The following is a 27,547-nucleotide window of genomic DNA, read 5'->3' as shown; positions in this document are numbered from 1 at the left end:
TTTTAAATGTCATATGTTAATGTTTCGGAAAGGGTGGGTGCTTTATCCTCGCAGGCCATCGCGGCAGGGGTGCAAGCGTACATCTCCAAACGGAAATGGTTGAAAAGAACACAAGGACTTTTAAAGCACTTTCTTTTTTTCTTTTTTTTTTAAGATCATTGTCAAATGTCACAATCCACCCCCCCCCCTCCTCCTCTCCCCCACCTTCCTCTCCCCCCACCTTCCTCTCCTGCTGTGATTTGCATGACCACCAGATTACTGATATCTCCACCAGCATGTTTATTGAATTAAAACCCAGGATAATGTCAGAAGCTGTTGAATATTTTTTTTATCTGGATTGGCCGCTGCATGACATTTTATGCGGGAGAGGATGTGAAACGCGTCGTCACTGCCAAACCCTCTGCAGTGCAATGCCTCAAATTGTGGCATCATGTAGAGCAGGGGAAGGTCCAATGAAGCAGGGGGGAGGGTCTATTAACGCAGCAGAAGGAGGGTCTAGTGACGCAGTGGAAGTAGGGTCTAGTGACGCAGTTCGCTGATCTGTTTTCACCAGATATTGGGCTGTTCACCCTTCGATCAATACACCCACCTGAAACGCAGTTTGATCATTGCTCTGTACTCCGAGTCCTCGCTCCTTTCCCTGAACTATTATGTCCCAGGTAAGGATTGTAACAAGAGACTCATTCTGCACATTTGTTCCGCAGGTCTGGTACATGGACGGCTACCACAATAACCGCTTTGTCAGGGAGTACAGATCTATGGAGGACTTTATGAATAGCGACAACTTTACCTCTCACCGCCTCCCTCATCCATGGTCCGGCACTGGACAGGTTGTCTATAATGGATCCATATATTTCAACAAATTCCAAAGCCACATCATCATCAGATTTGACTTGAAGTCAGAGGCGATCCTGAAAACGCGCAGCTTGGACCCGGCCGGCCACAGCAACGTCTATCACTATGCCTGGGGTGGCCAGTCGGACATAGACATTATGGTGGATGAAAATGGTCTTTGGGTGGTCTATGCCACCAACCAGAATGCCGGTAACATAGTTATAAGCAAACTAGATCCGAACACTCTACAGATACTGAAGACCTGGTATACGGGTTATCCTAAGAGAAGTGCCGGAGAGGCCTTCATGATCTGTGGGACCCTCTATGTCACCAACGGCTACTCTGGTGGAACCAAAGTGCACTATGCTTACCAGACCAATACGTCTAACTATGAATACATTGACATCCCTTTCCAAAACAGGTATTCACACATCTCAATGTTGGACTACAATCCCAAGGACCGGGCCTTGTATGCTTGGAACAACGGTCACCAGGTCCTTTATAACGTCACCCTGTTCCACGTCATCAGGTCTGACGAGTTGTAGCTCGGCCTGTCGCCTAAAACAACTGACCGGAAACCGCGGGGGTGGGCGCAACTGAAGAACAGAATGGCTGCCAAAACACGTCATCGTCCTTCTCAAAGATCTGACCGGACCGAATGAAAATGGTTTCCGGCGCCCTCTCGGAAAGTGACGTACGCACCGGCAGACCTTTGAGAATTTTTACATCTATTAACACGTCGTCAAAACAAAGTTAAGGAAAATAAATAAAAATAAAATAAAAATCTGCTGCACTTATGATCCAAGATTATAAAAAAAGTTACTCCTGTCTTTTAAATCGAACACAAACTTTATGTACAAGGCAATGACTGTTTGCTATAACGAACAATACCCGACATTAAAACTGTAGGTCTTTCGATGAACGGAAAGCTGTTGTTATTAGGACAAAGTGAAAGACTGTCATAATTCCGGAGAGAACCGCGATCGTTGGAGCGGATTTCAGAGCAGATTGTTACCTGGAAACCTAACGCCGTTTGGTATTGTAAAGAGAGAAGAATTACCGTTCCTTTTTTCTAGATTTAAAATGACGTAAATCCATCGATAAGGGTCGGAGGTGGTAAAAGTGTTGTTAGTACAGCAGCTCTGTCCTAATCAGAATGAAGTCTGTATTCTGGCTATAATGGTAGTTTGTCCATATTGTTTAAACTTATGTATCAGAAATGATCCATGTATAATGTCTGTTGTAATCCGAAGTATTCAGCTGTATTTGTTTGTTCACGCGATGAATGTTGTTCAACTTGACGTAGTTCAGATTTATTAAGAGCAATTAATTTTGTTTCTGTAAAAACTAAAAGAGGAAAAAAAAATATTTATTACAGATAATATATACGTACGGCTGTATGACTATAGAGGAAACGTGTTTACCCGTCACGGTAATTTATAGGACACAAAGGGTGCGCTGCTGCTTGTGGCCGGTGGAATAGAGAATGTATCCTGTGATAACGATATTATTAGCGATGATTCCGATCTGAAAAACACTAGCTGTCTGTGGAATACATCTAGCTTCTTCCTACCCACTATAAGTAAATGTATGAAAGAACTAGAAAGATGTTTTGTTTTTAAAAAAAAATATTATTTAAAACAGCCATCAGGAGACACATTATATCCACAAGAAAAAGGAAATTATTTGTACTATCCACAGCTATCTAAAGAAAAATAAAAAGAGATATTAGAAAATTTTGAATCGTTTTTATTTTTTGTGGCCGTTCTGCTGAAGATTTTATTGTCGGATGTTTCTGATTGGCAGCGGTGGGAGATAATAGGCGGGGGGATTTCAGTTGAAGGGGGAACCAGATCCTCACTATTTCTGATTGTGACAGGAGATTAAATGAACTTGGGGTGAGGGGCTCGGAATATCTTCCAATGTTTGTGGGATTTTCATGGGTGTATAACATGACCCACTCCATTAGGTATAAAATGCTCTGTTCCGGGACCTCCTTGCCGATGGCAGTTGAAGGGTTGGGCTGCAGCACAGTCCAAAATTCAAATAGAGGAACCACACCAGCTGCCAGCGGGTCTCAGCCGGTGATGTTTGGCACTGTTTGGAGGGGCAGTAGGTGTGGCTCTCCTGTCCTGTGCTGCAGCCCCACCTCAGCTACTGCCACTGGTAAGGAAGTCCAGGAACAGAGCATTTTGTACCTAACGGAATGGGTCATGTTGGAGGGTATGTAATATCTATGAAGGATGGGGTGAGGTCCTAGAACTCTACCCAGAAATGTCACATCTCTATCTTTGAGGTTCAGTTGGGACGCTGATCAGTGGCTCCCATAACTCTAAATGGTTCCAGAACCTCCAGCCAGAATGGATTGTGGGTGCAGTTGGAGGACAGAGCACTGACGCCTAGGGAAAGGTAACTGGATGAGAGAACGGCGGCACATTATATTATGTGGGGATGACATCTCACTGCCTAGAGTGACCAGTTACTAAAACACACTTGATAAATGTCAGCTGTTACAGCCAATGTGACCTGCACAGGCGCAGAGAAGAGAAAGCGGTCTATGATGGCAGTCTCTGGAGGACACACAATGAGTGACTTTTCCTGGTAATTGTAGTGCAAAAGCATGGCTGTATATAACGCGACTGGGTGGTGTCACATGTCTGCTAAGTCTATTGATCCAAACCAGTAAGAGCTGCACAGGCGTTTGCAGAAATATGGCAATGAGCAGTGAGCAAATAGAGTTACATCATTCAGAGAAAACCCAGAGCCCAGACGAGTGAGAAAATAGATGAATAAGGTGTATAAGATCAGAAGTGACTAAATGGCCCTGCATTCTGCTCTGTCTGATCAGTCACATGACACAGCCGGGACCGGGGTCAGACATTTCAATCAACACGGTTTATGCTGTTTCCTAGGCAACCATCTCGTCGGGTCAGAGTTCGACAACAGGCTTGTCAGATTAATCCTGTATGTTGTATTATTTAGCCAGTATCCACATCAATTACAGTAATGAAACATATCAACAAATGCGCGCAGACATAACACGATTAGCCGTCAGCCGGAGAATAGAATATCTCTTCAATCAAAGAAATTACTCCGCATTGTCCGTTCAAAGCACGTCCCAGGCGTGTTTCTGAACACGGGTCGTTGTAGGAATAAAAAGCAGACACTTGTACATCTGTGTGCGACAGGGGCTAAATCTGTATACAAAGTGCTGCGTTACAGCGGCAGCGGCTGTTTCTCAAGCCAGGGGCGAGATGCATGAAGAAGGCGGAATACATTCCACCAGACTTCACAGTGGTATTAATCGCATATTCACTAACATATGTGATTAGTACTTCAAATGACTTCCGAGTATCGGCCCTGGGATTCCATCTGCGCATATGCAAAGTGACGTGGCAGCCACGGGGCATGCTGGGAGCAACAGCTGGCGTTACTCTCCGCACAGAAGCCCCGGGATGCATATGGAAATGCGGTAATAAAACAGAAAATGGGATTTTTACTAAATTTTGCTTTTAGTGCATTTCGTCTCAAGTTCCGTTGTGCTTCATGTTGTACGGGTTTAAAACTAATTCCTGTGCTGTTAAAGTTATATCCATATGCATATACAGTATATATGGCCTAATTGTGTTTTCTCATAACCCAATGTCTCGGCAAGCTTTTAGCTGGCTGCGTAGTGGGACCCATGATGGCTCCCACAAATGTGTTAATCTCCCTGATGTTCCACAAGAGCAGGTTTGCATTTAATGGAGGTCAAATGCCCACTCACCTATTCTCTGGACCGAAGGACAAGTGCAGGAGCTGTAATGACCCATTTACGTCATTGTGATCCTGCCCTCACTACTGCGCAATATCGTGATTCATGACGCTAGGGAAGTGAGCAGGATCTGGGGGCCTGGACTACGCTCCTGCGAGTCAGGGGGGAAATCCATGAGTCTCCGGGACATTCAGAGACAGTAGGCAAGTATGGTCAAACATAGCAGAGGACAACAAAAGAGAATCAATAAAGGAATTCACAGGAAGGTGTTATTAATGAAATGAATCATAAGAGACTGGCAAAGATGGCTACCCTTGAATGACAGGGTACAAGATGGTCGCTAGCTCAGCAGCCATCTTGTGTAAGGGTAAATCTATTCTGCAAAGATTGCTGGACTACTCGCACCATATCAAGATGTATACCTTCAATCTCATGGAATCCCTTGCACACAAGAGACAGTGAGAGGCAGATGTGTCCTTGGAGAGAGATAAAGTGGAGAAGATGCGTAAAGCTATCAGTTGGCTTCTGTCATTTAGCAGTATACGCTACTTCTCCAAGGTTTGATACATCCCCCTCATAGGGTGTCAGATTCATTCCACATACCACAGCAGAGGATGTCTGCACCTCCTTCCCTCTACATCTATTAATGAAGGAGTGATGTTATATCTCTAGAGAACTTCTGCACTCTTTTTGGTGGTTAGTGTCAGGCATTCATCCGAGTGTTGGGAGAAGTCTTATGGTTATGACAACTCCCCAACATTTGCCCTAAAGGCAAGCATGCCACAGACCCACCAGGAGAAAGCATACATGCTGCAAGTACCCCCTGGAGAGTTCTCAGCATTGTATATTGGCCTGTAGGATGCTCTCTGCATCATTTAGATTATCTCCGTATCGCACACATGTCCCTAGAATGATCTCTGTCTTCTGTAGCAGCACTGGAATGCTCACTGCATTGTACAAAATGTAGTAAGATGCTGCTGTCAGTATTGTATGGCGGTAACTAGAATGATTTCTGCATTTTATCACAGTCACTAGAAAGATCACTGTGTTGTTTAGCAGCACTAGAATGTTATCTGTATTGTGTACTGTTCACCAGCATCTAGGCACTGTTTATTGTGCAGTGGTCACTGGAATGCTATCTGTGTTCTATGGAGACCTACAATTATCTCAGTATTATATAGCAGTGCTAGAATGCGCTCTATTGTTTATCAGTCACTAGAATACTCTCTATTGTATATCAGTCACTAGAATGCACTCTATATTGTATATCAGTCACTAGAATGCACTTTATATTATATATCAGTCACTAGAATGCTCTCTATATTGTATGTCAGTCACTAGAATGCTCTCTATATTGTATGTCAGTCACTAGAATGCACTTTATATTATATATCAGTCAGTAGAATGCTCTGTATATTGCATATCAGTCACTAGAATACTCTCTATATTGTATATCAGTCACTAGAATGCACTCTATATTGTATATCAGTCACTAGAATGCTCTCTATATTGTATGTCAGTCACTAGAATGCTCTCTATTTTCAGAATCTGAGTTTGTATTGTACTCTGTACTGGGGCCGCAGGGCAGGACTGGTTTATACTGGAGTGAATGAAACTAGGATGGTGAGTGATATTCCTCCTCATTCAGTTTTATCCTTAATTAGACACAGGAGAATAGAGCAAAACTAGGATACAGAAAGTATGCTACCTGTCAGTGGCAGCTAAAATATATATAACCTAGAACACGTGTGCTATGACTACAGGATGATTCAGTCTGTATAACATGGGAACATGTGTGTCTGCAATGCCAGCTAAAGAACTGACGATAGTCAATGGTTGGAATTCTGAACAAGGTTTTAGCAGGTAGTGCAGGAGAATGCATGCAGGAGGCTATATAATAGCAGACTGCAGCTGGGGCACAGGTAACACTGCAGGTGGAAGACAGCACACTGGTGTACAGGATCTGAGTGCTGATACAACAGGGAGAGCACCTTGCTGCAGAATGGAGAGCACTGAGTACAGAGCTGCATTAGTAGCAAAAATAGGAGCACTCTGTATGACACCGGAGAGGAACTGGAACAGATGCTGGAAGCTCAGGAACAGAGACCAGCTTCTGACACAGGGGACCAGGATACTTAGAAGACTAATTGTATTAGCAATTAGCAGGTGGCAGAGAGAGGTTTAAATAGGGAGCTCTACCTCAGGATTGGATGTGGAAGTCATGTGCAGCATAGAGACTGTGAATGGCTGTAACAGTCTCAGCTGACCTCAGGCAAGATGGCTGCGCCCATTGCGCACCGGACCGCAGCAACCGAGGAATCCAGAAATGACTAGCCAGCCAGTAAATCCGGGTGTGGTAAGAGGGTCTAAGTACCTGATTTGTGACATCTATTGTTTAGAAGTCATTAGTATGCTGTTTGTATTGTATATCAGGTACTAAAATGATCTCTGTATTATATAGCAATCACTAGATTGATCTCTATTGTATATTAGAACAATAATGTCCACTGCAAGCTATAATAATGTATAATGATGCCCACTATAATGATCTATATAGCATATCAGCACTAGAATGACCCCTGTATTGTACAGCAGCAGTAGAATGCTCTCTGTATTGTATAGCAGTATTAGAATGCTCTCTGTATTGATTAGCAGCATAAAATGATGTCTGTATTTTATATTAGTAGTAGAATTATCTCTGTATTATATAGCAGCACTAGAATGCTCTGTATTGTGCAGCGAACACTAAGGGGGGTATCCAGTTGGGCGTAAGATTTTGTCCGCAAAATAAACTTGCAGACCTTGTGACCAATTTTGGATCACCGTGGGTATGTGCGCTGCCGATACCTGCGGTATCTAATTTTTAAAAAAAATGCACGCTGGGATTTCTGCTTTGAAAATGCTGCGGTGCAAGAATTTTTTTCTATACTTGCGTGTTCCGGCCAGTCCAGTGGTCTCTGCGGCTCCCTGTTATCTCCCCTCTATCTTGCCACCGCGAAGGAGGATGCTGGAAGGGGAGGTGACTCCTGGGAGATGTAGTTCTCCCACTGTGGGTAACACACCTGCCGGGGTCTCACACACACACACACATCGCTGCTGCAGACCAGCCTGTGGGATCCTGATGAAGAAGACAGCGCTGTGAAAAGTGAGTAATTAAGAACTAATTAAGCTAGTGGGTGCCTCTGTGGTTCCAGTACAAGTCCTGCTGATTTTTTCCTAAATATAATGGTTTAGGAAAAATCAGACTTGCTGTAGGGGTGTGAGAAAGAAGACTCATTTTCTCACCTTCAATTGAATAGGAAAAGCCCCGCGCCACTGGGTTTAAGAAAAAAAAATGAACACACAATTGAATATGCCCCTAAATAGTCTCCTCAATGAATACTGGTCAGATGTTGCCATGTTGTATTTAATTTACTGGTCTTTGTAATGAGACATTTTAGTTCATCTGGCAAATTGGTAAGACCGTGTTAAACAAGCCACGCCCGCAATTCCTGCCTAGAAATGAGCTCGCCTACGGGAGTGGAAAGCGCTGCTGCTTCGGCAGTAAACATCAAAGTAATTGTGAAAGTGAGAGAGAACCAAAGACAGATTTGTGCCAATAACTAGATGAGGGAACGGTGTTAGTGCCTTGGGCTGTTTCTTGCTACGATATATAACGGCTGGGATAACGCAGTATGCATCTCCGCTAGTCCTTTGCTGGAAAATATTACCTGCTGTCACTCAGCGGAAAATGGTCTGCTATGAAGCCGAGAGAATGTTCTGCTTTTCCAAAAGTGTGCCCTCCAAAAACACAGCAGCCTGGCTCCAACAATGGTAAGGTCAAATTCCTAGGGATCTCTAAAAATAGCTCCGGCCTGCGAAACCCAAGGGAGATATTTTCTTTCAGGCTGAAGTGGAAAACAGAAAATTGCTGGATTGGAAACATGGCAAGAAATAATGGATCTCGGTGGGAAGTCCCTGCAACATCAATTATTTACTTTCATTCTTCTGCTATTAAACACATTACTCGTGGGTTTGGTTTCCCTGTATTACTGGCACTTTTACGCTCATTTTGAGTTTTGACGTTAAAGTGTTTTTAAAAATGTATCACTTGCATTACATAACCCACGGCGTGGGCTGGCTGGGGATTGTGCATGAGGTTCTGTGATTTCTCCGAGTACCCGTACGGTTAGATGGAGCAGGCAGAGACCCCCGGTGGTCCTGTATAACCATGGAGATGTGATTGATTATCGTATCCGTGCAGCAATCTCTGATACTACCCTGAGGATGCTGCATTATCCAACAGCTGCTGGATTGTTTTACTCCAGAAGCCAAAATCGGTGAAGCCCTCCCCTCAAGACACAGACATGGGGACTGTTCAGCAAGATGAGGAACTGCTGGAAGGAAGAGGCTGCATCAGTCTGGGAGGTGGCATCACATGGAATATTTTCCAGCATTTTTGCACCAAAAACCGTACACATAAAATGCACCCATGGAAGATGGATCTTGTGCATTGTCACACGCAGACTTCCTGAACCCTGGTGTCCGGATCCTACGGCCTGCCTGAGCGAGCTTCAGCTTATACTGGCCGGCCGGTGCCTGTAACCATCGTAAATTGCAACTGATGGTCGCAATGGTGATCCGAGGCTGCGTTCTCAGACGCAGCGCCCGGATGTCGCTAATACAAACCGTGGGCGTGTATCTCCTACAGACGCCTCTTGCTGCATTAGAATTTGAATTAGACGGAATTGCGCGGCCGCTGTGCAATTCCATACAAACGTGAATCGGGCCCAATGTTAATAAATACTAAGTTGCATTTACCGTGTTTAATTCAATTTTCTGCAGCGGGGTACACTGTGTTCCACAGGGAATACATCAGGGTGTAGAGTTGGATCTTGATCCGAGGCACAAACAGGCTAAAGCTTTGACTGTTCTCAGGATGTATTGCACCGCCTCCTCTATAACCCCGCCTGCGGACACTGGAGCTCACTTTGTAAGTTGGTGTATTGGATCTTGATCCGAGGCACAAACAGGCTAAAGCTTTGACTGTTCCCAGGATGCACTGCACCACCTTCTCTATAACCCTGCCTCCGGACACTGGAGCTCAGTTTGTAAGTTGGTGCCTGCAGTGCAGGTCACTATCAGGTTGGGCTGCGCTAGGCAGCCCTGAAAAGAGCTTTTTTAGAAGACTTCCAAGGGCCGCCGCACTTTCCATGTCAGTCTGACATTCTGTGCTGCGGCTCCATCACCTCCCCAGCAGCGCTGCATACTCCCGCGGCCGGTTCCCGGGTACTTGCAGCGGAGGCACATCGGTTCATAGGCACACCGCCGCTGACGCTCTCCAGGTTCGCATGGCTGCACATCAGGGAGGAGGTAAGATGGTCCCCCAGGTGAGACCCGTCGATAAATCGCGTTCCGGTCGCGGTCCCAGGAGATTGACCGCAACACTGGCGTGGACACTGTACTGCACTGCACAGGGACCCTACTATATCCACCAGGGCAGGGAGCACAGGTCGGATTTTAAGAAATCCATGTTACACAGGGTCCACAGTACCCGGTGGTGAGGACCAGCAGAGGGGATAAGGCGCTGACCTGTAGCCCCTCCCCCAGCTCCAGGCGCCATCTGCTGCAGGTGTTCCCGCCCTGGAGCTGCTGATCACCCTCCCTCACTGAGATTTCGGCGCCATTTTCTCACATAGCTGCATCTGGTCTCCGGGACTGCTGGGTGATGTCTCCTCTGTAAAGCCGCCTGTCTCATCAGCGCTGTGATTTTACAGGACACTTAAGTATTCTACATGTCATTTTAGACAGTGTTAGTTAAGAACAAGTGTACTTCTACTAGTCCAGTGCAGTTTTAATGTTTGAATTCATTTCTGCATTGTAACTGTAACTGAGTGTGCCTGTAGCTGCTGTGTGGATTACATTAGTGTATCCTACCTATTGCTATCACTGTATTCTGCACACTGGGTGGCTAGGTGCGTCAGGGTCTCATATATAGTGTTACACAATATATACTATTTAGTGTGTTTACTGTGTGTTTCAGTCACATCATACCTCTTTAATCCTCTGTGTCGCATAACATAAGGGGGTTATTTGCAGGCAGTGTGTTTGTCTGGCTATTTTGTACTGTTTATCTCTGCAGCTACATTTACTATCATGTCTGCCACGCAGGGCGGAAAATCCGCGGATGCTTTTGCATCATGCAGGACGTGCACCACGCATTTACCTGAGGGGGAAGTTATAACTGATGGTTTGTGCACTGGGTGCCATACATCTCCCAGTCAGCCCACAGCTCCCGTAGTCACTCAGGAGCCACCATGGCAACCGTTCTCCAGTATGTTGCATACGCTGGTGTCACATCTTACGCCCCCTGTGGGACCTCCTGTGCCATTGCAACCACATATTGTCCCCGTAGTTAATCCACCCTGGGCAGATGCTCAGTCTACCCAGATACAACAATGAACTCAATCTTTGGTGGTACAAAAGCCTACCTCACGCCCCACTGGGGTCAAGAGGTCATCTAAGCAGGCCGCTTCCTCCTCACAATCTACTAACATTTCAGATAATTCTTCTGATGAGAATGGGGAATATACTGATCCGTCAGACACGGATACAGTCGCTTCTGACGGTGAACCTACAACTCAGATTGAGGTCCCTGACCTATTGGAGGCTATTAAGCTGATTCTACAAATCGATGATGAGGTAGATCCCACTACTGCTTCTAAGAAACCTGATGAGTTTAAACGTCAGAAGGTTGCTAAAGTAGTCTTACCCCATTCTGACCATTTAATTGACATTCGTCAGGAATCCTAGTCTTCTCCGGGAAAGAAATTCTCCCTGTCTAAAAAGATGCTAGCTCATTATCCTATTCCTGCTGAGTTGAGTAACAAATAGGAAAATCCAATGCCGGTAGACTCTCATGTCGCCCGTCTTGTGGTGTCATCTGCTCTGCCTGTTACCACTGTCACCTCACTGAAAGAGCTGACGGATAAGCGTATGGAGGGATGCCTGAAGTCTATTTACTCCCTTACCGGTGCTGTACATAGACCCACTATAGCAGCCTCCCGTGCCGCCAAAGGAATTGAAGCATGGGTTCAGGCATTGGCGGAAGAGCTACCTCAGGCTATATCCGACACTGCCAGAAAATATCTGTCTCATATTACCACCGCCTCCCACTATATTTAGGAGGCGTCCTCTGAGGCAGGTGTTATGACGGCCAAGGCGTCTACCCTGTCTATACTGGCTCGCCGTATTCTGTGATTGAGGTCCTGGAAGGTGGACCTGGACTCCAAAAAGACCCTGGAGGTGCTCCCTTTTAAGGTAGACATCCTCTTTGGGGAAGATCTAAACAAGATTGTAACTGATTTGGCGTCTGCCAAGACTGCATTTCTCCCAAGTACTAATCCTTCAACTCCGAAGGCTAAGAGTACCACTTTTCGTTCCTTTCGTCCTCCAGGAAAATCGAAGGGTCAGACGTACCCGAGACAGGCTCCAAAGCCACTAAGCCCAAATCTAAACAATACTGGGATGCCCACCAGACTGCTTCCAAACAGGACAAGCCCGCTGCAAGACGGGGCGGGCCTCCTGCTGGGGGATCCCAAGGTGGGAGGCCGACTTCTACAATTTGCCCAGATCTGGTTAAAGACCGATTCAGACGCATGGGTGCGAGAAGTTGTCTCTCACGGGTACGCAGTCTCTTTCAAGAGACGTCCCCCTTGCCAGTTCTGCACACGGTTCTTCCTTCGAATCCATTGAAAGCGCAGGCTCTACACCTGGCTGTACGATCCCTCCTGGACACAGGAGTGGTAGTACCCGTACCTCTGTCCCAGAGAGGCAGAGGATACTATTTGACTCTGTTTCTAGTCCCGAAACCCAATGGGTCCTTCCGGCCTATACTCAATCTTAAATCTTTGAACAAATTTTTGAGAGTGTCCAAATTCCGTATGGAAACCCTGCATTCTATTGTGCTGGCCATGGAACTCGAGGACTATATGGTATCCCTGGACATACAGGATGCTTACTTGCATATACCTATTGCCATTTTGCATCAGCAATATCTGCAGTTTGCTATTGGTAACCTACATTATCAATTCCAGGCTCTGCCATTTGGATTAGCCACGGCCCCTCGGATTTTTACCAAGGTCATGGCCGTGATGACGGTTTTCGTCTGTCAACATGGAATCAGTATCCTGCCGTATCTGGATGACTTGCTGATCCTGGCGAACTCCCAAGAGGTTCTCCTCCGTCATCTGGAACTGAGGGTCCAATTCCTGCAAGCCCACGGGTGGCATTACCAATTGGAAGAACTCGCTAGTCCCTGCTTGGAGCATTTTGCACCTGGGGGCACTGCTGGACACACACAGCCAAAGACTGTTTCTGTCTCCGGAGACAGTCCTGAAACTTCAGGACAGGATCAGATGCTTCCTTTCTTGTCCACGAGTGTCGATACACTCGGCGATGCAAGTACTAGGCCTCATGGTGACGGCTTTCGACATGGTAGAGTACGCTCAATTTCATTCCCGCCCTCTGCAGAGGTTAATCCTTTCAAAGTGGGACGGCCTGCCTCTTCGGATCAGGTCTCAAATGATCTCCTTGACTCTGGAGGTTCGTCTGTCACTGAGCTCGTGGCTACAGGACCGACAGTTGAGCAGGGGCCGTCCCTTCTGGATCTCCAACTGGGTCCTACTGACTACGGGCGCCAGCCTGTGGGGTTGGGGCTCGGTGCTAGAGCAACACTATCTCCAGGGCCGGTGGACCAAGGAGGAATCTCTCCTCCTGATAAGCATTCTGGAATTGCGGGCAGTGTTCAATGCCTTGACTCTTGCCCTGCCTCTGATACAGAACAGGTCTGTTCAAGTACAATCAGACAACGCCACCACGGTGGCATACATAAATTATCAAGGCGGCACTCGAAGCCGCATGGCAATGATGAAAGTATCTAAAATCCTTTGTTGGGTGGAATGCCATCTGCCAGCAATATCGGCAGTGTTCATTCCCGGAGTCCTCAACTGGGAAGCGGATTTCCTCAGTCGTCAGGACGTTCACGCCGGAGAGTATAGTCTTCATCCGGAAGTCTTTGAACTCCTAGTGGACAAATGGGGCCTACCAGATGTGGACCTGATGGCGTCTCGACACAATCACAAGGTTCCGGTCCTCGGATCAAGCAGCGTTCATGGACGCACTGGCAATTCCATGGAACTTTCGGCTGTCATATGTGTTCCCTCCAGTGTCACTCCTGCCCAGGGTACTACGGAAGTTCAAACAAGAAGGAGGAATCCTACTAGTCGCTCCAGCGTTGCCCAGACGGCATTGGTTCTCAGACCTGCAGGTTCTATCGATAGAGCGTCCTCTTCTACTTCCTCATTGCCCAGACCTCCTTGTTCAGGGCCCTTGCGTCTACCCGGACCTGGCCAGGCTGGACCAAAGGATTCTCACAGGCGGTTATCCAAACTATGCTGAAGGCCCGCAAACCGGCTTCGGCATGGATTTATTATAGGGTCTGGAATTCTTACTTCATCTGGTGTGCTGCTAAGAATTACGATTCATACAAATTCAGAACTGCCAGACTTTTGGCTTTTCTGCAACAAGGCCTGGACTTAGGCCTTCCTCTGGCCTCCCTCAAGGTTCATATATCTGCCTTGTCGGTGTGGTTTCAGAGGAAAATTGCATCTATTCCTGACGTTCATACTTTCACTCAGGGTGTTGTACGGATTCAGCCTCCCTATGTCCCTCCTGTGGCTCCATGGGATCTGTCTGTTGTCTTGGATGCCCTACAAGAGTCTCCATTTGAACCTCTTGAGTCTGTGGACCTTAAATGCATAACACTTAAGGTTGTGTCTCTGCTGGCTATTGCCTCTGCTAGGAGGGTGTCGGACTTAGGCGCTTTGTCCTGTCGTCCACCCTTTCTGATCTTTCACCGTGACCGAGCAGTTCTTAGAACTCGCCCCAGTTATCTACCTAAGGTGGTGTCATCTTTCCATCTTAACCAAGAGATTGTGGCTCCAGCTTTTATCTCTTCTGGTTTGTCCTCCAAAGAGCGGTCTTTGGATGTGACACGGGCTCTCCGTATTTACGTGGAGAGGACTGCCTCTATCAGGAGGTCAGATACCCTTTTTGTACTTTTTGTTTTTTACAAACATGGTTGGCCTGCGAATAAGCAGACCTTGGCCAGATGGATTAGAATGGTGATTGCACAAGCCTATGCGCAGGCTGGACTCCCAGCTCCTGCTGCTATCAAGGCCCATTCTTCCCGGTCTGTTGGACCTTCTTGGACGGCCCGTCGAGGCACGTCCGCTGAACAATTGTGCAAGGCGGCTACGTGGTCCTCAGTGAACGCGTTCATTAGGTTCTATGCCTTTGATACTTACGCCTCCCAGGATGCTTCCTTTGGACGCCGGGTTCTTGTGTATGCTACGGTGCGTCCCCTCCCATGAGGAACTGCTTTAGTACATCCCCAATGTATTCCCTGCAGAACACAGTGTACCCCGCTGCAGAAAAGGAGATTTATGATAAACTTACCATAGTTAAATCTCTTTCTGCGAGGTACACTGGATTCCACAGGGCGCCAACCCTGACGCACTTAGCTTCTTTGGGTTTGTATGACATGGTCCCTTCTCCAGTGTGAGAATGTGGTTCTCTGTGGCTAACCTCTACCGTCTCTTTTTTCCTGCTACTGCATTGGACTGGTTAACGAAACTGAGCTCCAGTGTCCGGAGGCGGGGTTATAGAGGAGGCGGTGCAATGCATCCTGGTAACAGTCAAAGCTTTAGCCTGTTGGTGCTTCGGATCAAGATCCAACTCTACACCCCAATGTATTCCCTGTGGAACCCAGTGTACTTCGCAGAAAGAGATTTAACTATGGTAAGTCTACCATAAATCTCCTTATTCAATTACATAAAAACACAAATACAAAATAAAAACACTACTTAAATTCAAATACATCCATCCTTCTGTTATCTTCCCCTTTAAATAAATGACTTGTGGATCTGCTTTCCTGCCTCAGACAGTATGCACATATGAAATAATGTAACGAGACGCAGCAACCACACTAACTGCAATAACCGTATCAGTGTGGGGGGGTCTGCCACTCGTCACCAGTATCAGTGCGCACTCTGCAAAGGGATCCAGGACCCACAATGTACTAAGGGCCTAATTCAGATCTGATCGCAGCAGCAAATTTGTTAGCTGATGGGCAACACCATGTGCAGTGCAGTTGGGGCAGATGCAACGTGTGCAGAGAGAGTTAGATTTGGGTGGGGTGTGTTCAAACTGAAATCTAAATTGCAGTGTTAAAATAAAGCAGCCAGTATTTACCCTGCACAGAAACAATATAACCCACCCAAATCTAACTCTCTGCCCCACCTGCAGTGCACATGGTTTTGCCCATTAGCTAACGCATTTGCAGCTGTGATCAGATCTGAATTGCCCCCTAAGCTTCCTGACAGGGGCATATGCCCATTTGTAGTGATCTGCATTGCACGCGGTCAGCGCTTGCCCCCTATTCCACCTCTAGAAGTGTAACGGGGAGCAAGTGTAAAATGTGTCTCCCATCTAAACAGTGAATGCGCTGCATCAGCCCCATTATCCATGGCTGAGAATCAGATGATTAAGTGGCCTATTTATCAAGCCCATTTCTCATAAATCATGAGCAAACAGCAGCTTCGGCATAATTTTATGTATATCGCTATGTACTAACAGCCAAATGCTGGTGATTTTACAGAGATCTGCAGAAGGCTCATTAGCGTTGCAGACCACAGCTATACTTTTCGGAGTTTGGCCTCGTAGCCGCTATATGCCTATGGACAGGGCCGGACTCACCCACAGGGGTAAAGAGGAAACTCCCGGGTACTGTAGGTCCCACTGCCTCCTCTAGTGATCTGTGCACTTGAATTATAGATATGTTACCTTATACTGCACAGGACTATGGTGTATCGTCTACAGTGCAGTGCTGTTGTTCATCTGGTATATTATCATGCATGGATTAGCAGTATATATATATATATATATAGTGACACGAATCACACACACGGGGACTTAGATGAACACACTCACTGTTTATTTTGCACAGCAGGTCACCACATATCAAGTTAATTCCATACGGTCGGTACTACAGGCAGTAGCATACAGGTACTCACAGCATAGCAGACTCTTGATAGGCTCCAGTGGTCCCTAGTCTAACCCACACAACCCGGCCTATCCCTCGGGTAGCTATTCCACCATCAAGAGCAGGGTGACCCTGTCCTGGAAACCCTTATATCAGGAAATCCCAGGTGCTGCTGATCACACACCTGGGAGTCTGCTACTGCTTCTAAAACCTGGTCTGGATCCTCCACATTTACTTTCACATGGAAAACTGCTGTCTCTGCCACAATATATATAAATCAAGGGGCCCAGACCATGCTCTCTTTAATGGTTAGCCAAGCCTCTGTGGTGGCTGGACATACCCCAGAACGTTGACTCCTACCACTGCATCCCCCCGGTGGGCCCTGCAGGCCCCAGTCCGACACTCGCAGGAGAGGGGTCTTATGGCCCCTCTACCGTAGCTTCTGCCGGAGACGGAACGGCGATTATCGCTGCGGCTATCCCTGCAAGTCATAGTTAGAGCATAGCGGGGACATTTTGTAAAAATAAATAAAAAGTCTATCTCAAGACAGCTGCGATTATTAATAAATAGCCCCCGAGGCTCAGTATTCACTTCCATTACACGGACTTCCAATGTGCTAGTTGGTGTTGTGCTGCCACTGCTGACCTAATTACCATCTAGAATTACTTTGTTATCAGCAAGACGGAGACGGAATGCATTGTTCCTGACTAATTACCTGCTCGGTGCTGCTGAACCTGGCGCACAGACATATAATGGGAAACACATCTCCAAACGTTACCATTGAAGGGGCTCCTCTGTATAATGATCAGGCTCTTTCACAGCCATAAAATATACATGACAGGAGACACTGGCTGGTTTTCACACAACTGAGACACCCGCTTTCACCATCACTCGCCCTATGGGAACGTGCACCAACCTTGTGTCATGTGCAGTTCCTCCATCTGAGTGTCTAATTCTGTGCTGTACCCCTAGGCCAAAGGTTTCTTACTGACAAATTCAGGAAAAATCATTAAAGAAAATTGTGCTCACCTGTCATCATTAGGGTCAGTTATGTGGTGGGGACAGGGCTGTGCTCACCTGTCATCATTAGGGTCAGTTATGTGGTGGGGACAGGGCTGCGCTCACCTGTCATCATTAGGGTCAGTTATGGGGTGAGGACAGGGCTGCGCTCACCTGTCATCCTTAGGGTCAGTTATGTGGTGGGGACAGGGCTGCGCTCACCTGTCATCATTAGGGTCAGTTATGTGGTGGGGACAGGGCTGCGCTCACCTGTCATCCTTAGGGTCAGTTATGTGGTGGGGACAGGGCTGCGCTCACCTGTCATCCTTAGGGTCAGTTATGTGGTGGGGACATGGCTGTGCTCACCTGTCATCCTTAGGGTCAGTTATGTGGTGGGGACAGGGCTGCGCTCACCTGTCATCCTTAGGGTCAGTTATGTGGTGGGGACAGGGCTGTGCTCACCTGTCATCCTTAGGGTCAGTTATGTGGTGGGGAGAGGGCTGCGCTCACCTGTCATCCTTAGGGTCAGTTATGTGGTGGGGACAGGGCTGCGCTCACCTGTCATCCTTAGGGTCAGTTATGTGGTGGGGACAGGGCTGCGCTCACCTGTCATCCTTAGGGTCAGTTATGTGGTGGGGACATGGCTGCGCTCACCTGTCACCCTTAGGGTCAGTTATGTGGTGGGGACAAGGCTGTGCTCACCTGTCATCCTTAGGGTCAGTTATGTGGTGGGGACATGGCTGCGCTCACCTGTCACCCTTAGGGTCAGTTATGTGGTGGGGACAGGGCTGCGCTCACCTGTCATCATTAGGGTCAGTTATGGGGTGAGGACAGGGCTGCGCTCACCTGTCATCCTTAGGGTCAGTTATGTGGTGGGGACAGGGCTGCGCTCACCTGTCATCATTAGGGTCAGTTATGGGGTGAGGACAGGGCTGCGCTCACCTGTCATCCTTAGGGTCAGTTATGTGGTGGGGACAGGGCTGCACTCACCTGTCATCCTTAGGGTCAGTTATGTGGTGGGGACAGGGCTGTGCTCACCTGTCATCCTTAGGGTCAGTTATGTGGTGGGGACAGGGCTGTGCTCACCTGTCATCCTTAGGGTCAGTTATGTGGTGGGGAGAGGGCTGCGCTCACCTGTCACCCTTAGGGTCAGTTATGTGGTGGGGAGAGGGCTGCGCTCACCTGTCATCCTTAGGGTCAGTTATGTGGTGGGGACAGGGCTGCGCTCACCTGTCATCCTTAGGGTCAGTTATGTGGTGGGGACAGGGCTGTGCTCACCTGTCATCCTTAGGGTCAGTTATGTGGTGGGGAGAGGGCTGCGCTCACCTGTCATCCTTAGGGTCAGTTATGTGGTGGGTGACAGGGCTGCGCTCACCTGTCATCCTTAGGGTCAGTTATGTGGTGGGGACAGGGCTGCGCTCACCTGTCATCCTTAGGGTCAGTTATGTGGTGGGGACATGGCTGCGCTCACCTGTCACCCTTAGGGTCAGTTATGTGGTGGGGACAAGGCTGTGCTCACCTGTCATCCTTAGGGTCAGTTATGTGGTGGGGACAGGGCTGCGCTCACCTGTCATCCTTAGGGTCAGTTATGTGGTGGGGACAGGGCTGCGCTCACCTGTCATCCTTAGGGTCAGTTATGTGGTGGGGAACAGGGCTGTGCTCACCTGTCATCCTTAGGGTCAGTTATGTGGTGGGGGACAGGGCTGTGCTCACCTGTCATCCTTAGGGTCAGTTATGTGGTGGGGACAGGGCTGCGCTCACCTGTCATGCTTAGGGTCAGTTATGTGGTGGGGACAGGGCTGCGCTCACCTGTCATCCTTAGGGTCATCCTTAGGGTCAGTTATGTGGTGGGGACAGGGCTGCGCTCACCTGTCATCCTTAGGGTCAGTTATGTGGTGGGGACAGGGCTGCGCTCACCTGTCATCCTTAGGGTCAGTTATGTGGTGGGGACAGGGCTGCGCTCACCTGTCATGCTTAGGGTCAGTTATGTGGTGGGGACAGGGCTGCGCTCACCTGTCATCCTTAGGGTCAGTTATGTGGTGGGGGACAGGGCTGTGCTCACCTGTCATCCTTAGGGTCAGTTATGTGGTGGGGACAGGGCTGCGGTCACCTGCCACCCTTAGGGTCAGTTATGTGGTGGGGACAAGGCTGTGCTCACCTGTCATCCTTAGGGTCAGTTATGTGGTGGGGACAGGGCTGCGCTCACCTGTCATCCTTAGGGTCAGTTATGTGGTGGGGACAGGGCTGCGCTCACCTGTCATCCTTAGGGTCAGTTATGTGGTGGGGAACAGGGCTGTGCTCACCTGTCATCCTTAGGGTCAGTTATGTGGTGGGGGACAGGGCTGTGCTCACCTGTCATCCTTAGGGTCAGTTATGTGGTGGGGACAGGGCTGCGCTCACCTGTCATGCTTAGGGTCAGTTATGTGGTGGGGACAGGGCTGCGCTCACCTGTCATCCTTAGGGTCATCCTTAGGGTCAGTTATGTGGTGGGGACAGGGCTGCGCTCACCTGTCATCCTTAGGGTCATCCTTAGGGTCAGTTATGTGGTGGGGACAGGGCTGCGCTCACCTGTCATCCTTAGGGTCAGTTATGTGGTGGGGACAGGGCTGCGCTCACCTGTCATGCTTAGGGTCAGTTATGTGGTGGGGACAGGGCTGCGCTCACCTGTCATCCTTAGGGTCATCCTTAGGGTCAGTTATGTGGTGGGGACAGGGCTGCGCTCTCCTGTCATCCTTAGGGTCAGTTATGGGGTGAGGACAGGGCTGCGCTCACCTGTCATCCTTAGGGTCAGTTATGTGGTGGGGAGAGGGCTGCGCTCACCTGTCATCCTTAGGGTCAGTTATGTGGTGGGGACAGGGCTGTGCTCACCTGTCATCCTTAGGGTCAGTTATGTGGTGGGGACAGGGCTGTGCTCACCTGTCATCCTTAGGGTCAGTTATGTGGTGGGGAGAGGGCTGCGCTCACCTGTCATCCTTAGGGTCAGTTATGTGGTGGGTGACAGGGCTGCGCTCACCTGTCATCCTTAGGGTCAGTTATGTGGTGGGGACAGGGCTGCGCTCACCTGTCATCCTTAGGGTCAGTTATGTGGTGGGGACATGGCTGCGCTCACCTGTCACCCTTAGGGTCAGTTATGTGGTGGGGACAAGGCTGTGCTCACCTGTCATCCTTAGGGTCAGTTATGTGGTGGGGACAGGGCTGTGCTCACCTGTCATCCTTAGGGTCAGTTATGTGGTGGGGACAAGGCTGCGCTCACCTGTCATCCTTAGGGTCAGTTATGTGGTGGGGACAGGGCTGCGCTCACCTGTCATCCTTAGGGTCAGTTATGTGGTGGGGACAGGGCTGCGCTCACCTGTCATCCTTAGGGTCAGTTATGTGGTGGGGACAGGGCTGCGCTCACCTGTCATCCTTAGGGTCAGTTATGTGGTGGGGACAGGGCTGCGCTCACCTGTCATCCTTAGGGTCAGTTATGTGGTGGGGAACAGGGCTGCGCTCACCTGTCATCCTTAGGGTCAGTTATGTGGTGGGGACAGGGCTGCGCTCACCTGTCACCCTTAGGGTCAGTTATGTGGTGGGTACAGGGCTGTGCTCACCTGCCACCCTTAGGGTCAGTTATGTGGTGGGGACAGGGCTGCGCTCACCTGTCATCCTTAGGGTCAGTTATGTGGTGGGGACAGGGCTGCGCTCACCTGTCACCCTTAGGGTCAGTTATGTGGTGGGGACAGGGCTGTGCTCACCTGTCATCCTTAGGGTCAGTTATGTGGTGGGGACAGGGCTGCGCTCACCTGTCACCCTTAGGGTCAGTTATGTGGTGGGGACAGGGCTGTGCTCACCTGTCATCCTTAGGGTCATCCTTAGGGTCAGTTATGTGGTGGGGGACAGGGCTGCGCTCACCTGTCATCCTTAGGGTCAGTTATGTGGTGGGGACAGGGCTGCGCTCACCTGTTATCCTTAGGGTCATCCTTAGGGTCAGTTATGTGGTGGGGGACAGGGCGTCGCTCACCTGTCATCCTTAGGGTCATCCTTAGGGTCAGTTATGTGGTGGGGGACAGGGCTGCGCTCACCTGTCATCCTTAGGGTCAGTTATGTGGTGGGGACAGGGCTGCGCTCACCTGTCACTTTTAGGGTCAGTTATGTGGTGGGGACAGGGCTGCGCTCACCTGTCACCCTTAGGGTCAGTTATGTGGTGGGGACACGGCTGCGCTCACCTGTCACCCTTAGGGTCAGTTATGTGGTGGGGAGACGGCGCGGCGCTCACCTGTCACCCTTAGGGTCAGTTATGTGGTGGGGACACGGCTGCGCTCACCTGTCATCCTTAGGGTCAGTTATGTGGTGTGGACAGGGCGTCGCTCACCTGTCACCCTTAGGGTCATCCTTAGGGTCAGTTATGTGGTGGGGACAGGGCTGCCCATTGTGGAGAGTTGGTAAGTATGTTTTGCAGCGTTTGATATGGAGCAGATATAGTATTCCTTCTCATATACGAGAACAAATAACAAAAACATGTCATTCTAAAGTACTGTCTATAATCAGAAAGCACCTATATAAAAAGTAGTTCTGCCTACAGCGCAGTATAGTAATTTCCTGCTTTTGCGCCTCTCCCAGGTGACACCTGGTGCAACAGCAAGGTGAGTACCCACTTATAGTAAATCTTCAGCACCTAAAGGGTTTATATATTGATTTTCCCTTTTACTGTGGGCGTGCACAGTACGGATCTGCGTATTTTACGTTAAACAAATGAGCGTACTCCCAGCACAGCGTGTTCCACTTGGCGTTGGAGCCCGTGCGTCACGTGATCATCTCGTTATAATGAAAGAGCGAATCTTCTATATTGAGAACGTCCCTAATCTGCCGGATGCGCAGCTTTAGAAAAAAAAACCCATCTTCCTCTCCTGGTTTTTATTTTGTGATTATTGCTGGGGAGGAAAAGCAACGCTGCGCCCGCCCCTCTCTCCTCTGTGCTAAACCCCAGAGATTACATCAGACAGGATGAGAGATGAGACCACGAATGTGCCATCTGCTGTCATTTACAGCCCTCACTTTGTATTTAGACAATGTAACGTGTTTTTCAGGGGGCTCGGGGTATTAAGGTACCTCCAAGTGTTCCTCATCGTTTATGTTCAGCAGAGATAGTCATATTTACCATTGCCGTGTCACACTGATAATAAAATATGCCGCTGACTGGAGAGGAGATATATCCACCCAGCAGATGACGTTGTCCCATGTGAGATAGCAACGCTTCATGTCCTATTATTTACTGCAAGATGGGCCCAGTTACTCAGACACTGATGGATGACTCCAGCCGGGTAGCAGCTGCGCCTCAGGAATAGGGCTGGCGAGGCGTTAGCCTATGGGAGCAGTGTTCAGGGGGCTCCAGCGAAAGCGCTACAGTACATGGCAATCTTTCTACCTTTTGTTCTTGGTGGTTCATCAATGCCAGTTTGTCATGGAAGTGTTGGGCCTTGGGATGCATAATTACCCATTTTAGGTTATTTATTGTCATATAAAGGGTAACACCAGTGCTAAGTGTGGGCATGAATACACATTGATGGGCCCCACAGCAAAATTAGAACATCCCTTTCCTACAGGGATGTAAGTTCATACCAGGCTGTAGCTGGCGTTACCCAGTAGAAGATTATGGACTTCTCATCGTGATACAATTGGATCCCTCCCAGCAGCCCCCACGTCCACCGCATCACACTGCGCTTGTGCGGATGGACTCTCAGGTCCCAAACCCGGAAGTTGTTGCATTGCAGAGGATGGACTCTCAGGTCCCAAACCCGGAAGTTGTTGTATTGCAAAGGATGGACTCTCGGGTCCCAAACCCGGAAGTTGTTGTATTGCAAAGGATGGACTCTCAGGTCCCAAACCCGGAAGTTGTTGTATTGCAAAGGACAGCTCTCAGTGGGAGCAAGGTCTTGGTTAATTTCTAGGTACATACCTGCATTATTAACACCTGTATGTACCCGATAAGTGGTGGGATGTACCGTATCATGGACGCAATGCTTAGTACACCCTGCCCGTACCAGTGTGGTATGTTGATGGGAGGAGAACATAGCGAGGGATGTGGATAGGGGAAGGAGAGCACAATGTGGGATGTGGATGGTGTAGCAGGGCCGTAAAGAAGGTGGCTGGCCCAGGTACTTTGCGTTCCTTGGCCTAATGCACTTGACTGGCGGGAAGGTGTCCCCCCGAGCTGCTGCTGGGCGGAACTGGAGAGGTTTAGCATTGGGGTGGGGGTGCCTGATGACTCTTTGGACCTCTCAGCCAGTGATCTAAGGAGGTTTATGAACTAGACAGGTCAACCTATGTCAGACTCCGCGTACCACTGGCTTAGAGATCTGAGGAGTCAGGTAGCCCACCCCCACCCCCAGTGCTTAGCCTCAGGTACTTCAGGTGGCTGGACGGAGAATGGGGAGACATGGACGTAGAAGAGTCCTCTGTGCCCCCCTGACAGCTGGAACACGGAGGACAGTAAATCCAATGCCTCCAGGAGTTATGCAGCTGCATCCCCACAAAATCAAACTAATATTTGCCCTTGCAGCCATATATTTCAAGACACCGCCATTGCCACCCTCTATTGCTGGTCACCTCTGTGCTGCCTCTCTGGTCTACAAAATGTTTGAGGGTCTGCGTAGCCGCAGCCCCCACAGGTTTCATCTAAATGACCAAATTCACAAAGCACTTTGACCCAGTAGCTATCGCCATCTTCAGATTGCTTTAACCATTGTAAGCTATGGGCTATGGATTTCAGAACATTACGGAGAGGGATCTTTAGGATCCCCTTTACTTCCAGCATATCATAGCTGCTGGAGCTCCTGCTTCCTAAATGTGTTTTTTTATATATCCAGGCAATTCTTATTTTCTTTTTATAGCTGTGATAAAAATTTTAATTATTAGGTCAAGTCCGAATAATTAAAAAATGACCAATATTTTTAGGACTATGCATGTGCTGAAGCAGCGGTGCACGTGTCTCGCGATGGTGCTGCAGCTCCGGCCACAGCGACTCCTCAGCCACGGTCTTCAGGCGTTTCGGGGTCGGCGACGGGAAGCATTCCAGAAAGCAGGGAAGCATAGGGCCTAATTCAGAACTAATCACAAAAGTAAAATCTTTCTCTAATGGGCAAAACCATGTGCACTGCAGGTGGGGCAGATGTAACATGTGCAGAGAGAGTTAGATTTGGGTGGGTTATTTTGTTTCTGTGCAGGGTAAATACTGGCTGCTTTATTTTTACACTGCAATTTAGATTTCAGTTTGAACACACCCCACCCAAATCTAACTCTCTCTGCACATGTTACATCGGCCCCACCTGCACTGCACATGGTTTTGCCCATTAGAGAACATTTTTGCTGTTTCGGTCAGGTCTGATTTAGGCCCATAGTTCTGCCGGACATCCTGAGTAACCTGAGGGTTACTCTGGGGTCCGACACTGCAACCAATGGTTGCGATGTCGATCCGTTGCTGCGTCTTCAGACAAGCCGGCAGTTGGCGTCTTTTTACACACCTCCTGCATATGTTTGAGACATTATTGCGCATCTCTGAATGAGGCCCTTTAATAAATAAGAAGAAACAAAACATGTGAACAGAATATTTATTGTTGCATCCTCGCTGGGCATTGCATTCTGCAAAATATCCGGAGCCGCTATAAAATCCAGTAATTCTCCCTTCTCACCTCGGCGCTCTTCCTCAGGGCCAGCATTGACGTGTAGCTACAGAGCCGGGTCAGACGCTGTAACAGAACTGACAGGCTAATGCTTTCTGCATGCCAAAACCCCGACCCTGACGCTGACCTCACTAGTGGTGTCAGCGCTGACCAGACTATCCGCTACATCTCTCCTTGTACCAGATACAGATCGGTATGATAAGGGCAGGAACGCGCCCTGAATTGAATAACCTGTGTCTGCTTGCAATATAATATATTTATATCTGTTTAATGTAACATAAAGCACACAATAGGAATCACCCTGACTGTAAGTTGCACGGTTCCGGTATGAATGGTCGACCATGTTATGGTCGACAGTCATTAGGTCGACCACTATTGGTCGACATTGACATGGTCGACATGGACACATGGTCGACCCATGAAAATGGTCGACACGTGAAAGGTCGACACATGAAAAGGTCGACATGAGTTTTTTTACTTTTTTTGGTGTCGTTTTTTTCGTAAAGTGACTGGGAACCCCAATTAGTGCACCGCTTCCCCTCGCATGGCTCGCTTCGCTCGCCATGCATCGGGCATGGTGCCTTCGCTCCGCTACCACTTCGCTCGGCACAGATTACCGTTCCAATCGTAGTCCACATGGATCGTAAAGTATGGAAAAGTTCCCCAAAAGAAAAAAAAGTTAAAAAACTCATGTTGACCTTTTCATGTGTCGACCTTTCACGTGTCGACCATTTTCATGTGTCGACCATGTGTCCATGTCGACCATGTCAATGTTGACCAATAGTGGTCGACCTAATGACTGTCGACCATAACATGGTCGACCATGTGAACGGATACCAAGTCGCACCTAGGGGATGGATTCATGTTTGTACATAAAGTAAAAAAAACATACAATAAAAAAAACATGCTGCAATGCAAGAGGAGCAAATACCTTTATATTGTTTCTGTGCAGGGTAAATACCGGCTGCTTTTGCATGTAGCTCACACATGTTAGGTGAAAGGATCCCTACCTCTCTTTGATTACCTCGATGTGATGGCCACTGACGTCAGTGAGAGCAATCCTTAACGTTACAGATAATACACGACACCATGTAGTTAAGAATCACTCTGCGTTTATTGTTCATAACAATGGTATATAAGGCATCATTGTCTAGGGAGGGATTGGAATGTCCAGGGAGGGGTAGGCAAAAGTAAATACTTTATTGGTTTAACTTTACTGCATAGGAGGGATAAAACAGGCTACATGGGGGGGATGTAGGATACAGCCTAGTACTTCATCTAGGGGTGGTGATTTCACACAGTTCCCAACAAACTATGGGTGGAGCTATATTTATTTTATGCAATGCAAGCTAAATCCAAGGCAAAAGAAAAAGAAACAATATTTACACAATGCACAATGACAGAGGAGATTTAACCCTTCAATCCCCTCTTAGAATCATGATTGTTATACGACATGATTCTTCTGTAGAGCCCCCTTTTTGTTTCTCCAATTTTTTAGATATTGAACATAATCATCGGGGCCTTTGCTATCAGAGGAGGTGATGGGGCTAGTGGTAACATCATAATACATCAAGACTGTGTCAATACCTTTAGATGTGAGTTTCTTTCCACAGGGAATCACACAATAAACTATGAGACCTATAAAGATTAAAGTTATTATTATGAATATACTTATTTGCACAAGAGCCTGTTTCCAATTTTCAATCCACCCAAAATATTGGCTCCATGGGTTATCAACACCTGAATTTTTCTTAAGTTCTATGGATAAGGTTTCTAATTTGTTTATGGCTAAAGTAACCTTACCATTAGGACCAGTGTTGTCAGGAATATATGTACAACAGCCTTCCACCTTACTAATGTAAACACATGTACCGCCTTTTTCTGCTAGAATCATGTCAAGAGCCATTCTATTTTGGAAGGTCATTTGGGAAGTGGCTTCTAGCTGTTCAGCTATACCTTTAAGAGCATCTTTGGTATCATTAACAAATCTTTGTTGATTATAATATATATAATTAATCCAGGCTACGTTTTTATTTACAGTTACTATAGGAAACAATGATTCAAAACCCGCAGCCACCTCATCTCTAGCTTTGAACTCATTTGGAACACCTCTTGGGACCCCTATAGCATCAATGTATACGTGGGGGTCAAAGCTACCTCCTGGGAGTGCTCTTTTCTTTCGATTAGCAGGAGTATTAGAGGGAGGAGTGGGGTCATCGG

General features: G+C 48.0%; 1 protein-coding gene and 1 long non-coding RNA gene across 6 annotated transcripts in view; one reads left to right on the top strand and one right to left on the bottom strand.

Moving 5' to 3' along the window:
* The window catches only part of OLFM1 (olfactomedin 1), a 104,688-nt gene extending 102,118 nt beyond the window's left edge, over positions 1–2,570 (top strand). For both annotated transcript variants that reach the window (XM_063935901.1, XM_063935900.1), the window contains exon 6: positions 705–2,570. In XM_063935901.1, the coding sequence (XP_063791971.1) occupies positions 705–1,379 (675 nt within the window). In that variant the 3' untranslated portion in view covers positions 1,380–2,570. The remainder of the gene's footprint in view (positions 1–704) is intronic.
* On the bottom strand, positions 1,665–17,689 carry LOC134948116 (uncharacterized). 4 transcript variants are annotated; one of them, XR_010182908.1, is made up of 4 exons: positions 17,587–17,689; positions 8,299–8,475; positions 7,518–7,724; positions 1,665–2,181 (listed from the first exon to the last, which is right to left on the bottom strand). It is a non-coding gene; the product is annotated as an uncharacterized LOC134948116 (long non-coding RNA). The 4 variants fall into 4 exon arrangements; XR_010182910.1 differs by having other exon boundaries at positions 7,518–7,706; XR_010182911.1 differs by lacking the exon at positions 8,299–8,475.
* Positions 17,690–27,547: the final 9,858 nt, after the last annotated feature.

The sequence above is a fragment of the Pseudophryne corroboree genome, chromosome 8 (genome assembly GCF_028390025.1).
Source record: "Pseudophryne corroboree isolate aPseCor3 chromosome 8, aPseCor3.hap2, whole genome shotgun sequence".
NCBI classification, from domain to species: Eukaryota; Metazoa; Chordata; class Amphibia; order Anura; family Myobatrachidae; genus Pseudophryne; species Pseudophryne corroboree.
The sequence above is the reverse complement of the archived record's forward strand: the minus strand, read 5'-3'. Positions and strand labels throughout refer to the sequence as shown.